General features: G+C 48.6%; 2 protein-coding genes across 3 annotated transcripts in view; one reads left to right on the forward strand and one right to left on the reverse strand.

Annotated features, from left to right (window-relative positions):
- CIB2 (calcium and integrin binding family member 2) overlaps positions 1 to 2375 on the reverse strand; it is a 17976-nt gene extending 15601 nt beyond the window's left edge. For both annotated transcript variants that reach the window (XM_084781570.1, XM_084781569.1), the window contains exon 1: positions 2134 to 2375. Coding sequence is in view for 1 of the 2 variants with exons in the window: in XM_084781569.1 (XP_084637695.1) it covers positions 2134 to 2184 (51 nt within the window). In the remaining variant the exon portion in view is untranslated. The remainder of the gene's footprint in view (positions 1 to 2133) is intronic.
- A 921-nt stretch (positions 2376 to 3296) lies between these two features.
- LOC311598448 (large ribosomal subunit protein eL21-like) lies at positions 3297 to 7864 on the forward strand (the record flags this gene model as incomplete). Its single annotated transcript, XM_084783488.1, has 2 exons — positions 3297 to 4018; positions 7791 to 7864. The coding sequence occupies exons 1-2, from the start codon at positions 3535 to 3537 to the stop codon at positions 7862 to 7864; spliced, it is 558 nt and encodes a 185-aa protein (XP_084639614.1). The 5' UTR covers positions 3297 to 3534.
- Positions 7865 to 16073: the final 8209 nt, after the last annotated feature.

Genomic DNA, 16073 nt, shown 5'->3' on the forward strand with positions numbered 1-16073 from the left:
GACCTCTCAAACAGTCATCCCAAGACCCCAGAAGTATCTGGAGAGAAGGCGACCATGCCCGTTTTAGAAAGCTCCCTGCTAGAGATGGGCATGGTATTTATGTCCGTTCATTCAGTGGCTGGCTTCTCAGGGTTCCTACAGGGGTCTGACTACAGCTTAGTCAACCCAACTATACAGAGGCCCATGCTGCCTCCTAATAGAAAGATAAAGGAAGGAGGGAAGAGGAGAGGAGGAGTGGAAGGAGAGAAAGAAGAGGGAAGAGATAAGACTACGAGGACCACGATGGAGGGGAGGAAGCTCCAGGTAGCCCCCTGTCCCTAGGAGATGCTGGAGGGCTGACCAGGGTCATGTTCTTGGGATGGAAGAGCAGATCTCAAGGTGAGCTGCAAAGCAGGCTGGGTCATAGGGTTTATTCATAAATGAAAATACGGGCTGAAGCAAAGAGCTAGGCTGGCTGGAGGAGTGCAGCAGGTTCTGGGGAGGGCAGTGGGCCCTGTGTAGGCACGTGAAGGGCTGGGGGAACGGGTGGGCCACACGCGTAAGTGGCCGGGACAGTAGCCTAAACTTTGGGGCATCCACAGTGGCATCTGGAGAGCAGGAAATGGAGCATCTTGTCCTGGGGAGGGAAGACTGTCAGGCTGTGAAACACAGTGTTGCTTGGAAAAGGGACTGTAACTCTGGTCCCCCGCACCCAGCCCTGGTTGGCCACCACAGAGAGGCAGAGGGATGGGGATGTGGTGCTCTCGCGTTTCATGGCTCTCATTTCCCTGGCAGGGTCTAGCTGGGCCCTGGCAAAGGATCAGAACTCAACACTGGACTGGGTCTGACTAGTAACCCAATGCCAGGCTGGTCTAGCAGGCTCCCCACCTTCAGCGGGCCACTCTTCTCTCCTGGGTTGCCTGTATCTACCTCCACTTAGAATGCCTCCTTTCCAGAACTTGCTGAGGGGGAAATAATCCTGATTTCCGCCTGGCGTGGTGGCGCACGCCTTTAATCCCAGTACTCGGGAGGCAGAGGCAGGCCAGCCTGGTCTGTAAATTCGAGGCCAGCCTGGTCTACAAAGCAAGTCTAGGACAGCCAAGGCTACACAGAGAAAGCTTATCTCGAAGAACCAAAAAACAAACAAACAAGCAAAAATCCTGATTTCCCAAGGCCCCGTGCAAGCTCTGCGCTGTTTCTGAACCTCCCGTGCAGATACGTAGCCTCCTTCCTCAAAGCAAGGGCTGCCTCGCTATTGCCCTCCCTTGCCCACTAGGGCTGTCCTCAAGTAACTTCCTGTCACTTGGGCCCCTCTGGATGCCAACTGAATAGTCATGAGGGCTTTACACACATCTAAGGTAGGAATACACATGACATTAAAGCTGTTTAGAAGAGACTCCACAGTTGGGCTTTGAAAGATGGAAAACAAGAGGAAGACATTTCATGCCCAGGAAACTACCTGAGCCTGGCCAGTGGGGAAACTAAGTAAGGCAGGTGGAATACAGGGTACAGGATATAGACAGCTGGGGAGAGTAAGGCAGCAGTGGTGAGCTACCCAGCTGAGCCAGGCTCGGGACCAGCCAGGAGATAAGGTTCCCCCCCCCCCCCCCATACTTCCAGAAGTTTTCACAGGGCTTGGGGCTTTGAGATCACTGTTCTGGACAGCTAGCTCTGAACTTGGAAGAATCAAGGTGAAAGGGGCTACTGGGAACACAAAGTAAGTTGGGAGATGCCTCCTTCCTCCAGTTATGTCCCTAGAGAAACCCCAACAGATAAACAACACACCCCAACCTGAACTGCATTTGGGGCCTCTTGTCCTCCTCCTACTCCAAGACCTTTCTGGGCTGGGGGTCATACCCAATGAGCTGGGAGAAATGGCTGGGGTCCAGCCTGGGCGGGCAGGAAGAAGGTGAATAAGGAAGCAAAGGGGTGTTGGCACGGCGCATCTGACAGAATACTCTGACTGGAATGCTCTTCTCATTCCCTGGCCTGGGAAACTGAGGCTCATCGAGGGGGGATGACATCCACCCAAGGTACCGTTGCGCGCTGAAGGCAGCAGCACGGTTTGTACCTCAGTGCCTCCCGCTTTGGAGAGGCCTCGGGAAAGGACCGAGGGGAGGACTGACTACAGGGGCCGCGGCACGCCTGGTTCACCTGGTAGTTATCCAGCTGCTCTTCAGTGAAGATGGTCTGCTTGTTCCCCATGGTGACCGCGGCGTTATGGGTGGCCGCGGCGTCGTCTCTCACCCTTCGGAGAGCCGCTTCCCATCGGCAGATTCTGGAGCCCCGAGCCCGGCGCCCGTGGCCCTTGCCAGCCCGGAGGCGGGCAGCGTCGCCAGCCTAGCCTGGCCCGCTCCGCTGGGTCCCGCAGTTCAGTGGGAGGGAAGCAAGGGTTGGGGGGTGAAGGCGGGGCCGGAGGCGGAGGCGGGCCTAAGGCGGGGGAGGGGCCAAAGGCGGGGCCTGGGGAGGCGCGGCCTGGGGGAAGGAGGCGGGGCCTTAGACCTGTCTAGATTGAGCCGGGAGGTGACTTCTCCCAGGGGGACAGAGGCCTGCTCAGTCTACGCTGCAGCCTGCAGCGCTCTGAGATGGCCTAGCGGTGGCCTCGGAGGGCCGCCTGACTCCTGGTTACTGTCTGTGCCTCTCCCGTTCCACCTAGCACTCTGACCTGCAGCGCCTGGGTTATGCCCGGTGACAGTGGTCCCGAAAATCCCATGGAGTAGTGTGGTAGAACAGGCACGATTCTCCAGCCTCTGATGAGACACGTGGTCCTAGATTGAAAGTGAGAGTGTTACTTAGTTTGGCAGGGTCATAGCCTACGTCCCAAGTCAGGTCTGTCCTCAATAAGCCGATTTAAAAAGCCAAATTAAAAGTTGAAAGCAGTAAAAGAAATTTTATTCAATGTGATGACATTGGTCTTTGAGGTCCTAAACTGAGATCTAAGTATATTGTTTTGTTTTTTGATTTTTGGTTTTTCGAGACAGGGTTTCTCTGTGTAGCCTTGGCTGTCCTGCACTCCCCTTGTAGACCAGGCTGGCCTCGAACTCACAGCGATCCGCCTGCCTCTACCTCTTGAGTGCTGGGATTAAAGGTCTACGCAACCACGCCTGGCTGAGATCAAAGTTTAAACAGAGGGCAAGGATATACACATCTAAGCAGTCCTGGTCAAGGTGTATGTCATGCCCACAACTGCCCCAGCACTGTTTGAAATCTCTTTCTGAGAGTCAGAGGTAGGCGGTTCTCTGAAATTGAGGCCAGCCTAGTCTACATGCTGAGTTCTAAACTAGCCAGGTCTACATAGTAAGACATCGATTCAATCCGGGCGTGGTGGCGCAAGCCCTTAATCCCAGCACTCGGGAGGCAGAGGCAGGCGGATCGCTGTGAGTTCAAGTACAGCCTGGTCTAGAAAGCGAGTCTAAGACATCCAAGGCTAACACAGAGGGACACTGTCTCGAAAAACAAAAACAAACAAACAAACAAACAAACAAACAAAAGACATCAACTCAAGTAAAAAGAAAAGAAACGGCCACGGCAGCCATCTTGCAGTAACTCACCAAAATGACAAACACGGAGGGAAAGAGAAGGGACACTCGCTGTGTGTTCTCCAGGCCTTTTAGGGAGCATGAAGTTTTTCCTTTGGCCACATACATGCGAATCTACAAAAAGGATGATATTGTAGACATCAAGGGGATGGGTACTGTTCATAAAGGAATGCCCCATAAGTGTTACCACGGCAAAACCGGAAGAGTCTACAACATCACCCAGCATGCTGTGGGCATCACTGTGAACAAGCAGGTTAAGGGCAAGAGTCTCGCCAAGAGCATCAGTGCGCGCATTGAGCACATCGAGCACTCTGAGAGCAGGGACCGCTTCCTGAAGTGCATGAAGGCGAACGGCCAGAAGAAGAAGGAGGCCAAGGAGAAGGGCACCTGGGTCCAGCTGAAGCGCCAGCCTGCGCCACCCAGAGAAGCTCACTTCTTGAGGGCTAATGGGAAGGAGCCTGCGCTGCTGGAGGCCGTTCTGTACGAATTCATGGCCCAGTGTACAAAAAGGAATAAAGGACCTGGACTGCATTTAAGAAGGGGGGCGGGGCCTGGAGCGATGGCTCAGAGGTTAAGAGCACTGTCTGTTCTTCCAGAGGTCCTGGGTTCAATTCCCAGAAAGCACATGGTGGCTCACAACCATCTATAATGTGATCAGATACTCTCTTCTGGCCTGCAGGTGCAGATGTGGACAGAGCAATGTATACATAATAATAAATAAAGAAATCTTAAAAAAAAAAAGAAAGAAAGAAAGAAAGAAAGAAAGAAAGAAAGAAAAGAAAAGAAAAAATCTCTTTCTGGGAGACAAGTTCCCCCTCTTGTGCATTTTCCTTCTCTCAGGATGAAAGAAGGAAATTTCTGTGGAAATTGCTGTTTCTTCGAGGTTCATTGTTTCAGCATTCTGATAATGAGACTGAGAGGCACAGGTGTCTCTCTAGAATGTCTTCCTTTCTTCCCGGCTGGTAAGAAGAAGATCTAGGTGGGGCCTGCTCCTGCCACCCGTGCTGACCCTGGGCAAGCCTTTCTCCTTTGCCAGCCCTTTTGCAGAGGAGCAGGTCTGAGACACTGACCTCTGAAATCCTCTTGGACGGCAGGAGATGTAGCTGAGCTCTAGAACGCTTGCAAAACCATTCACGAGAGCCTGGGTTCCATCCCCAGCAGGGAAGAGAAGGAAGTGTGTGTGTGTGTGTGTGTGTGTGTGTGTGTGTGTGTGTGTGTGTAAGGACCTCAAGCTGGTCGAGCACCTGGCCTTTGACCCAGAGGGTGGAGGCATCTCAGAAGGAGAACAGGGTGTAACTGGCTTTTTTTTTTTGCTACTTGAGAAAATCCAAAGAACTTACTACTTCTAGAGATGTGTGGCAAAACCCAGGATGTTTTCTTGGGATTTTACTTAAATGTATTGTTAGAGAGCCTTAGTCTGAACCGGAACACTAGTTTGCTGTAAAACAGGTTTAGGACAGACAAACGTACAGGTTTATTTACTGTACAATCAACTGGGCATGTAGTGCCCTTGACAGAAGACATGCACCAGTCTATTGGCAGGTGGACAGCCAGAGGACACAGCCTGGAAAACCCCTCAAACCTGAGGAATGGACAAGGAAGACATTATCACTGTGTTCACTCAGATTTCCCCCCTTCCCCTTCGCTCTCTGCTGTCACTTGGTGAAGAGAAGGCTTGTGTGGGCCCTAGTTGCCCACTGGAAGATGCTTCTGACCCTAACTTCAGAACCTGCCTAGACCTTCCGCGGCTCAGCCTGTCAGGACCGTCTGTTCCCCAAATCTCCAGCTGTATGATGCTCATAGGGAGCAGCATATTAGACATACCTGCCCTGCGGCCTGTGGAGATAGAGTAAAGGCTTGATGGTTGGGAATGCAAACATATAGCAGAAACCATATTTCTAGTGTGAAAGTATAGGGAAATGCCCTCCCCCACCCCCACCCCCACCCCCACCCCCTGTCACAAACTTATTAAGGAGACTTAGGATAGAGTCGTGGTGAAGCCGGAACTTTGCTTTCTACCTCTCCTCCTAATCTTTCCTCTCTAAGCGGTTCCCTTCGCCTGCCCTGCCCTACTGTCGCCTCTGTCTTTCAAGACCCATCCGTTTCATATGGTTTTTTTTCTGCACTGCTTCTTTCCTCTCCTTGTGTTTCTGTGGACAGGCTTGGCTAGAGAGAACATTCCAGGCAGGGAGATGGCTCAGTGGGTAAAAAAAAAAAAAAGTTCTTGCCACGAGCATGACAGCCCGAGTTTGGTCTCCTGATCATCACGGCAGAAGGAGAGAACAATCCCCCAAAGTTGGCCTCTGACCTCCACACATGACACACGCACAGTAGTAGCGAGTGAAAATATAAGAAGAGGGCCCGCAGCATGGCTCCGTGGGTAAAGGTGCTGGGCGGATGACTCAAGCTTCATCCCCAGGCCCCCCAAGTGGTGGAAGAACACCAACTCCTGAAAGCTATTTTCTGACCTCCACGAATGCCATGTTACATAGAGACACATACATACACACACATGCATAAACAATAAATTATTTAATAAATGATTAAAGCTACTGAAGAAAATTAAACACAAAGAATATAAGAACTTATAATGTTTAAAAAAATAAATAAGAAAATAAAATGTAGGCAAATGTGTGGTTTTCATGTCTGTATTCAGCTCTCATGAAGCTGAGGATTGAGTTCAAAGTCAGCCTGGGTGACATAATGAGATCCTGCCTCAAAAAAAAAAACAGTAACAAACAAGGGAGGCATGGTGGCGCACCCTGGTCATCCTAGTGCTCAGGAACCAGCAGCAGGAAGACTGCTGCAAGGCCAACGTGAGCCGGATTTAAATAGCAAAACCCTACATCATAAAACACATAAAACAAAACCCGGGGGCCAGTGAACCGGCTCAACAGTTGAAGCTTGGTGCCAAGCCTGAAGAGCCGAATTGGACTCCTAGAACCCACATGGTAGAAGAAGAGAACGGACTCTGCAAAGTTACCCTCTGACCTCTGCGTACTCATCTTGGCGCACGTGCCCCATCCTACCCTCTGTGTTCTTGAGTGCCTGTATACACAAAATAATGGGATATTTATTTATTTTCTTATTTATTTATTTATTTATTTATTTATTTTTGCTACAGGATTTCTTTGTGTAGCCTTGGCTGTCCTGAACTCGTTTTGTAGACCAGACTGGCCTCGAACTCACAGTGATCCTCTTGCCTCTGCCTCCCGAGTGCTGAGATTAAAGGGGAGTGCCACCACGCCCGGCTATAATGTGATTTTTAAAACACGGTGAAAAAGAAAAGGAAGCACCACTGGCTGTGACGCAGAGGAGAAGGTTGGAACAGGAAAGACCCTTCACTGCTTGGAGACTTCCTGCCCTTGTCTCATCGTAACTCCATAAGTAGCTCACAAAAGCCCTTCATCTCAAAGATGGTACTGAAGGCAGGAAGGGCCTTCAAGATGTGCCTTGTTTCTTAGGTTCTTGATTTTAAATCATAAGGGAAGCTGTAGCCCAGACTTTCTGATTTAGTCCAGCTGGGGTGGCTGAGGTTATGGGCATCCTTGTTACTGCGGGCCCATGCCTAAGACTGAGGCTGTGGCTTGTAATTGGACAAGTGAAAGCTTGTCAGAGAGCTTTGTGATGGTTCCTGGTTTTTTTTTTGTTTTGTTTTTTGTTTTCTCCTTCACACCTGATTGTGCTTTATTCTGTCAGCCCCCAGTGAGTGCAGCAGAGGTCACCTGAACAGACTGACAGGCCACCCTACAGGAATTGCAAGTGTTCCTGGAGGTATTGCAATTGGTGGTCAGGAAGCTATTAAGCAGCCCAGGGAACTAATGCATGCGTGGCCTTCAAAGGCCATCTTAACCCCTTCCTCTCAGTGCAGACACATGCAACAGGGGCCTTGGTTGTAAGAAAGAAGCAGTGTCTGTCCTGTAAGATGCAGGGAACCAGAAGCTGACAGGTGCCTTTAAGAGAGAGAGGGAGAGGGGAGGGAGGGAGGGAGGGGCACAGAGACAGAGACAGAGGAGGGAGGACAGGGGGCGGGGCGGGAAGAGATGGAGACACAGAGACAGAGACAGCATGAAGAGAGGCTCTCTGCCTTTGAGAAACGTCCCTTTCTCAAAAGTTAGCGTTAGGGAAAATAGAAACCTTGCCAAAGTACAGTCATTAGTACAAATGCTTTTCCTGCCTTGGAGTGCCCAGGAACAATCCAGAATTCTGTGTGTTCAGATCCTGTTCTGGGACATTCTTGTGTAATTGCTAACATGCCTCTTGTTTGCACAGCACGCATTCTAGGTAGAAAAGTCTGCACCTCTACAAACCTCTCACAGGAAATGGAGGAAGCCAAGCGGAGCTGACTATTTCTCACTGCCCTAATTGAAGCCCTCTCTCTTTAGCTCTGATACTGTGAGGAAGGCTAAGGGCTGCAAATCTGAGCAGCAGGCAAACCGCAAGCCAGCGGCAGGGTGGCTGGCCCAATGCCACCCAGCTAGGAAGTAGGGAAGGAAAGTTCTAACTTCATTCTCTTCGCCTTATGCCATGGCCGTTCCGGATGTTCAGGACAGGCCCTGAGGAAGACAGGGCGTTGCTTAGAAGGAGAAGGAACATTGTGTACACACCTGGTGTGTAGGACCATGTCAGACTTCATAGCAACTCAAAACACTCACTCCATCAGCACTGGGTCAGTCTGTAGAGTCTGGTGTTACCTTCCGACTTAATGGGCAGAGCAATGGTCTCAGAAAGCACACAGTGCCACATATATGTTGATGAACAGACTGACTGATTTTGAGACGCAAGCTCAGCTATGTAGCCCAGGCCAGCCTGGAACTTGTGGCAACTGACCTGCATCAGTCTCCTGAGTGTTGAGATTACCGGCGTAAGCCACCACGCCAGGCTAATGTGTGTTTAAATCTGGGCGTTGCTGGGCATGAAGATACACGCCTTGTATCCTGGCATTTAGGAAGCTTCAACAGGCGGATGTGTGGGGGCGGGGGGTGGAGTCCATGCCAGCCTGGGCTACAGAGTGAGACCCTGTCTAAAACAGAAAAACAGACCTGGGCTCCCCCACCCTTCCCTGATCACGTTGTCCAGGGCAGGAAATAGAACATCTAGCTACCACGGTTTAAGGGCTCCATACTCCTAGTCAATTGCAGTCTTGTCCCCGCTATACACAACACAGGAAGACAGTGGAGTGGAGGGGTGGGAGGGTGGACCCTGGAGTGGGGCTCGGGGAGACTATAGTGGTATCTGATGATTTGTAAATACTTTTGAAGTGTTAGCTTTTTTGCGTTTGTCTATTTCATTTCTGGTTCTCACAGTGAATTTTAAATTTTGGGAGGAAACCAAGTAAGTGTCAGCAAGTAGCCAAGGAGTGAATCTGACAAAAAGTAAACGGTTTTAATCCTGAGGTTCACAAGAGGAAAAGCCAATTCCACCATTTGAGCCAGAGTTGAGGCAAGCTTTATTAAATCCTGGCCAAGATGGACTTTGGTTCGGATCACTCCCTGGAACTTCCAGCTGAGTGGCCCCAAAGCACTGTGTTGCGGGGGCTTTTAAAAACAAACCCATAGACCACCATACTTTGCCATGAAGCTTTTGTTATTTTCCGAGAACTACAACTCCCAGCATTCCAGGAAGTTAACTGGTCCCTGGGCGTGTAGGGTTTACAGGTTAATGTTGGATATTACAAAGGATTTGAGTAAATACAATAAAGCACTAAGTTCTTTCTGTCGTCCCACAGCCCTTCCAATTTAATGTTTGGTTTTGCTTGCTTCTTTGTTTCTGTCGCTCTGTGGTACTGAGAATTGACCCCAGAGCCTCTGAAATGGGTGAACAAGTATTCTATTACTGAAATGGGATCCCAGTTGTTGGATTTCTGAGCCAGAGGAAAGAGACATAAGGCAGAAAGAAACCAGAGTCTGACCTTCAACAGACTGTGTTTATTATACAACAGGCTGTATATTCCAAGGGGCAGCCTCTCTCCCGAATGAAATCGAGGGGTCTGCCAGGGAGAAAATCTGGCTGCAACCCTTTATAGGGGTGGAGGGGCGACACAGAGGGTAAAGGGGCTCACAGATACGCACCAGGAAAGTTAACCACATGGTTCACCTTTTCAATGGAATGGGGTGCAGGGCTGCTCTTCCTGGAATGCCAGGAATGTTTTACAGCTTGTGATCCTTTGCTGTCTGATGAGACTGGCTCTGCCTGTATTGCCTATGTGGATGGAACTCTGCTATTTACTTATCTCAGACACTTTCCTCCTTAAAAGAAAGAAAGAAAGAAAGAAAGAAAGAAAGAAAGAAAGAAAAAGAAAAAAGAAAGTATTTTTTTTTTCTGAGACAGGGTCTCTCTGTGTAGCCTTGGCTGTCCTGGACTCACTTTGTAGACTAGGCTGGCCTCAAACTCACAGCGATCCACCTGCCTCTGCCTCCCAAGTGCTAGGATTAAAGGCATGCGCCACCAACATGCCCAACCCTCCTAAGTCTTGAGCTTTACTTTTAGACCATAAATCCATTTTATGAGGAGTAATGTCATTTGTATTTTACCACAGCCTAAGTGACTTCTATGTTACCTTAGGGGGCAAGCCAATCCTGGCTCCCACAGGTGTAAGGTCCTCTCTCTCAGCCAGCCTGGGAACGTGACCCAGACAAGCTTGGGAAAATGACCAGAAAGAATTGAAGGCCAGCTCAGCTTCAGTTTCTGAGATCAAGGTGGCCAGCCGAGATAAACAATTTCAACTAAGGTAAACAATTACCATCTAGAAATTCTCTGGAAACTCCCCAACACCCCTCTTTGCCAAGAACAGCTCCCGAGGCCAACGACCCCTGCAATAGCCAATAATAATTAGACAAGCACCCCTAGCGACCACCAGAGCCAATCCTAACATAGGGCACGCAGCCCCTCCTAACCTTTGCGGGTTTAGCCTTTAAAAATAGTCTGTAACAGTGACTCGGTGTGCCTCCCTCCCTCCCGAGTGAGTGCTGAGGCCCCCTGACACGCGTCAGCAATAAACCTTGTGCTTTTGCATCAACACTGTGGTCCTCGAGTGGTCTCTCGCGACGATTCCCCTACCCGAGTGGACTCTAGGGTCCAACACAGGCATTATTATATCTACCTCAGTCATTCTCCCCAGACCCTCATCTTGAGCATTGCTTCGAAGTCAACAGGAATGGCATCATCCTACAGACAAAGCCACACGTACTTAGCTTCATCTTACGGATGCAGCCCTATGCCCTTCGCTAAGAACTTCATGTAAGCGTGCCATAGGGCTGAGTTAATTGTTACCTGAATACTTTTTCCCAAAATTGTGCCGTGCTTAGCTATGGCTAAAGTAAAATGATCTGAGCCAGGTCTCATGGCCCAGGCTGGATTTGAACTCCCGATGTTGCTAAGCTCCTGTTCTCTGGTCTCTACCTTCCACATGCTTGGATTTAAAGTGCGTGGCCCCACACCTGGTTCCAAAAATCCTGAGACATCATACAGGACCATTTCCATCTAACCACTGAGCTCTGCAGGACTTTTTGTGGGTGTGATAGCTCAGTTTTATGGGTAAGAAAGTAGAAATTCAAATTCACCAACCTAAAGAATATCTGTAAAAATTAGATCCCATATTTGCCCCGGGGATGGTGCACTATTGCTGTGACAGCATCACTGAAAATAAATGCCATATCTTTGAGATCTGCAACAGGTTCTGTCTCCCCTAGCTGCTGTGGAAACAGGAAATGGACTTTCAAATGTTCATCTCATTACTTTATGCAGTCAGTTGCACTGAGAACAGAGCCTAGAGCTTCGCACAGCCTAGACAAATACTCTGCCACTGAGCCGTATTCCAAGCCCCATCCTGCCCCTACACACTTGCTTTTTCTGTTTTGTTTTGTTTTGGTTTTCGAGACAGCGTTTCTCTGTGTAGCCTTGACTGGCCTAGACTCGCTTTGTACACTAAGGTGGTCTCGAACTCACAGCGATCCACTCGTCTCTGCCTCTGCTTCTGCCTCTCAAGTGCTGGGCTTAAAGGTGTGTGCCACCACGCCCGGCTTACTTTTTGTTTTAAAAATTAGTTTTATTCTTTATGAGTATAGGTGCTTTGCTTGTATGTGCTTAGCATATGTCTTCTGCCTAGTGCCATGGAGGCCAGATGAGGGTGTCAGGTCCTCTGGAACTGGGGTTACAGATGGTTGGAAGATGCCACGTGTTGCTGGGAATTAGATGCAGGTCCCTCTAAAATGGCAGCCAGTGCTTCTTAACTGTGTAACCATCTACCCAGTCCCATACTTTTGAAACGGACTCTCACTAACTTCCCCAGGCTTGCCTTAAGGAAACTATATAGTCCAGGAAGGATCTAAACCTTTGATCTGCCTGCCTCGGTCTTCCAAGTAATGGGGATCATACGCCTAACACATCAAGCCAGGCTCACTGCATTACACGTGATGCCTTGGACTCAGCAACTCTAGGGAGAATCAAGACCTGGGACTCGTTATCTGCTTTGGAGTAAGTTTTACTGTTGTTTGCATATCATCCTAAGCCCTTGACCCGTGGACTTGGCAGACAGAACAAAGTCAGGCTCCACAGTGCAAGCAAATATGAGAGACAGTTGAGATCAGTGCAAGTTGAACAACTCCCGTGAATTGCATTTCCAAGTCTTTCCTTATTACTGGGCAACTCCAGATTTATTACAGGGCAACCCCAGAGATACTGCTCCCCCAAATACCTCACAGGGCAAATCGTTTGGCCAGGATTCATTAAGCCAAACAACGGATTCATAAGGAAAACATGTGATTTGTCAGATGATGCCTCATTACTCCCCCAGGACAGAGTCCACACCACTTCCTACAACATACATGTGAGGATTTGGACTCTGCTTTCCCCTTCCTGCTCTTCCCACCAGGCCTTGTGCTCTGCAGCCCTTTCTTTCCCCAGATACCATCTCACTGTCCTTCACTTCTGTATCTTTGCTCGTGCTACCCAAGAGCGACCCACCCATGAAAATGAGTGCTGCTGTCCCCTGGGTGGGGCTCAGATGGGATAAGCAGGGAGAAAGAAAGAACCAGGCAGTCATCACCTCTCTGCTCCTTGACTAGTGATGCGTGTAGCCAGCTGCTACCTGTTCCTGGCAACACAGTAACACCCACTGCCATGTCTTCCCAACCTCAATGCTTTAGGCACTGGACCTTTTTTTTGAAGCAGGGTTTCACTATGTGGCTGTAACTTGCTATGTAAACTAGGCTGGGATCTTAGACTACATTAAAAAAAAGAGAGAGAAAGCTATGGGGCTGGGCAGATGGCTCAGTTGTTAAGAGCACTATCTGCTCTTCCAGAGGTCCTGAGCTCAATTCCCAGCAACCACATGGTGGCTCACAACCATCTATACTGGGATCCGATGCCTTCTTCTGGCGTGCAGGTATACATGAATAGAGCACTCGTACATATACAATAAATAAATAAATCTTGAGGGAGAGAGAGAGAGAGAGAGAGAGAGAGAGAGAAAGCTAGCTGAACACACATACTCATTACTCTCTGCTTCTTCCCTTTTAAAATTATTTATTTTGGCCGGGTGTGGTGGCAAACACCTTTAATCCCAGCACTCAGGAGGCAGAGGCAGGCAGATCACTGTGAATTCAAGGCCAGGCTGGTCTACAAAATGAGTCCAGGATAGCCAGGACTACACAAAGAAACCCTATCTCGAAAAACCAAAATAAATAAAATAAATAAAAATTTATTTTACTCATTTACTTTTATTGTATGTGTGTATGTGTTCTGCATGTGTGCCCAGGGAGGCTAGAAAAGGGCATCAGATCTACTGACACTGGAGTTACAGATGATTGTGAGTCACCATGTAGGTACTGAGAACAGAACTTGAGTCCTCTGGAAGAGCAGCCAGTGGCTCTTGGACACCAAGCCATCTCTCCAGCCAAGCACCTTCCCTCTCCCAATGGACACAATGTGACCTGCTTCCTCCAGGTCCTGTTGCCATGACTACCCTTTAATGATGGATTATACCCTCAAAGTTCAAGTCAAAACAAATCTTTCTTTTCTTTTTTTTCTTTCTCTCTCTCTCTCTTTTCTTTTTCTTTTCTTTCTCTTTTTTTTTTTTTTTGATATTTGTTTATTTTTTATAGTGTTTTTACCTGCCTGTTCCCCTGCATGCCAGAAGAGGGCACCAGATCTCACTCTAGATGGTTGCGAGCCACCCTGTGGTTTCTGGGAATTGAACTCAGGACCTCTAGAAGAACAGACAGTGCTCTTAACCTCTGAGCCATCTCCCCAGCCCCAAACCTTTTTTTTTCTTAAGCTGCTTTTCTCAGATATTTTGTCTCAAGTAACAGATTCAGTCTGCCTTTGCCAGCTTCTCTTTCTAAAGTTTTGCAAGAGATGAAAGCTCAGGAATGGACCTAACTGGGCGAGAGAGTGAGAAAGCCTATTGACTCCTGAGACATATTGCTAAACTGTTCTCTAAAAACAGGCGTGGGGCAAATCTTCAAGGTCAGCCACAACTTTGGGTGTCTCGGTTTCACCATCAGCTGCAACAGTGTATGACCCTAGAGTCTTGGTTTACCCCGAGGAATAAAGAGGTTAAACATTTCCACTATTTCCCCAATATGCGTGTGCTCTTGGTTTAAGCTTCCGTGCGCAGTTTTGGCTGTGAGCTGATTGTTCTGATCCTTTGTCTGCATATTTATTGCTGTATTTAACGTCTTCAGATTTGTTAGCATTTCCCCTGAAACTGAGATAGGGATTGTGCTGGCTAGTTTTATGTCAACTTAACCCGAGTTAGAATTATCTGAGAGGAGAGACCCTAAATGGAGAAATTGCCTCCATAAGACTGGGCTGTAGGCAAACCCACAGAGCATTTCCTTAAGTGGTGATTGATGGAGGAGGGTCCAGCCCACTGTGGGCGGGGCCACCCCAGCGCTGGTGGTCCTGGCTTCTATAAGAAAGCAGGCTGAGAAAAGCCATGGGAAGCAAGCCAGTGAGCGGTGCTCCTGCACCCAGGTTCCTGCCCTGTTTGAATTCTGGCCCTGACTTCTTTTTATGATAAACAGTGATATGGAAGTGTAAGCTGAATAAACCCTTTTCCTTCACAGTGCTTTTGGTCATGGAATTTTAGCCCAGCAATAGAAACCCTCACTAAGACAAGGATGCATGATTCACTGATGGCATTCTTATTCATTTTTTCTTTTTGGGGGCGGGGGGTTCAAGACAGGGTTTCTCCCTATGTTATCTTGGCTGTCCTGGAGTCACTTTGTAGACCAGCTGCCTCAAACTCACAGTGATCCACCTGCCTCTGCCTCCCAAGTGCTGGGATTAAAGGCGTACGTCACCACACCTGGCAACATTCTTATTCTTATTTTATTTTATGTGTATGGATGCTTTACATGCATGTTTGTCTGTGCACCTGGTGCTTTCCAGGGGCATTGGTTCCCCTAGGACTGGATTTATAGCACATGTGGGTGCTGTGAATCACATTCTGGCCCTCTGCACTCTGCCAATACTCTTAACCCCGAGCCTTGTCTGCAGCCTCCCTTTAAAAATGTGTTTTAGATTTATAATTTTCATTTTATGCATGAGTGTTTTGCTCACACGTGTGTATATACAGCATGTGTCCCTACAGAGGTCAGAAGAGGGAGTCAGATTCCCTGAAACTGGCGGATAGATGATTGACAGCTGCCATGTGGGTGCTAGGAACTGAACTGTAGGCCTCTGGCAGAGCAGCAGGTGCTTTGACTACTGAGCCATTTTCTCCAGGCCCGTTTTTGTTTCTGAGACAAGAGTCTTGTTCTGTAGGCAAAGCTGGCTTCAAACTCATGGTGATCCTCCTGTCCCAGCCTCCTTAATATCGGGATTACAAACACAAGTCACCACGTCATACTTTAGTGAAGACATTTAAAATAAACTAGGAAATTTTTGTTGATGAGTTTGTATGCTTCTTCTGAAAAAAAGGGGAGCAATGAATTGGGGCAGTAGGGAAAGGGCTTGCCGTGCAAGCTTGATAACTGGTTCAGTGCCTGGGCCCCATGTAAAGGTCAGAGGTCAATGACAAGTACTCTCTTCAATCATTCTTCACGTTATTTCTTGAGACAGGATCACTCACTGTCTCAGTCACTGTTCTATCGCTGAGAAGAGACAGGATGACCAAGGCCACTCTGAAAAATAAAAGAAAGCATTTAACTGGGACTGGCTTACAGTTTCAGAGGATTAGCCCACGATCATCATGGTGGGGAGTGTGGCAACATGCATGACACTGGAGCAATAACCTAAACACCCACCCTCTGTAACAGGCTTTCCTCCAACAAGGCCACACCTCCTAGTCCTTCTAAACCCTATCAAAGAGTTCCACTGCCTGGTGACTAAGCATCGGAATATAAGAGCTTCTGGCCAATCAATGGGCACCAAGTACCTTGGTGCATGAATGTCTGTGCTCCAGAGACAAAGCGTGTCAGAGATGGTCTTGGGGTTTGACGGTATATAGTGGGAAAGAATGCCATAAGTTTCTCAGGCTGGGAGTCATGCCTTTGATCTGAGTAGAAGGGAGACTTGGACAGATGTTGGTGACTTCCCAGAGAAACCAAC

The sequence above is a fragment of the Acomys minous genome (genome assembly GCF_964271855.1).
Source record: "Acomys minous genome assembly, chromosome: 5".
NCBI classification, from domain to species: domain Eukaryota; kingdom Metazoa; phylum Chordata; class Mammalia; order Rodentia; family Muridae; genus Acomys; species Acomys minous.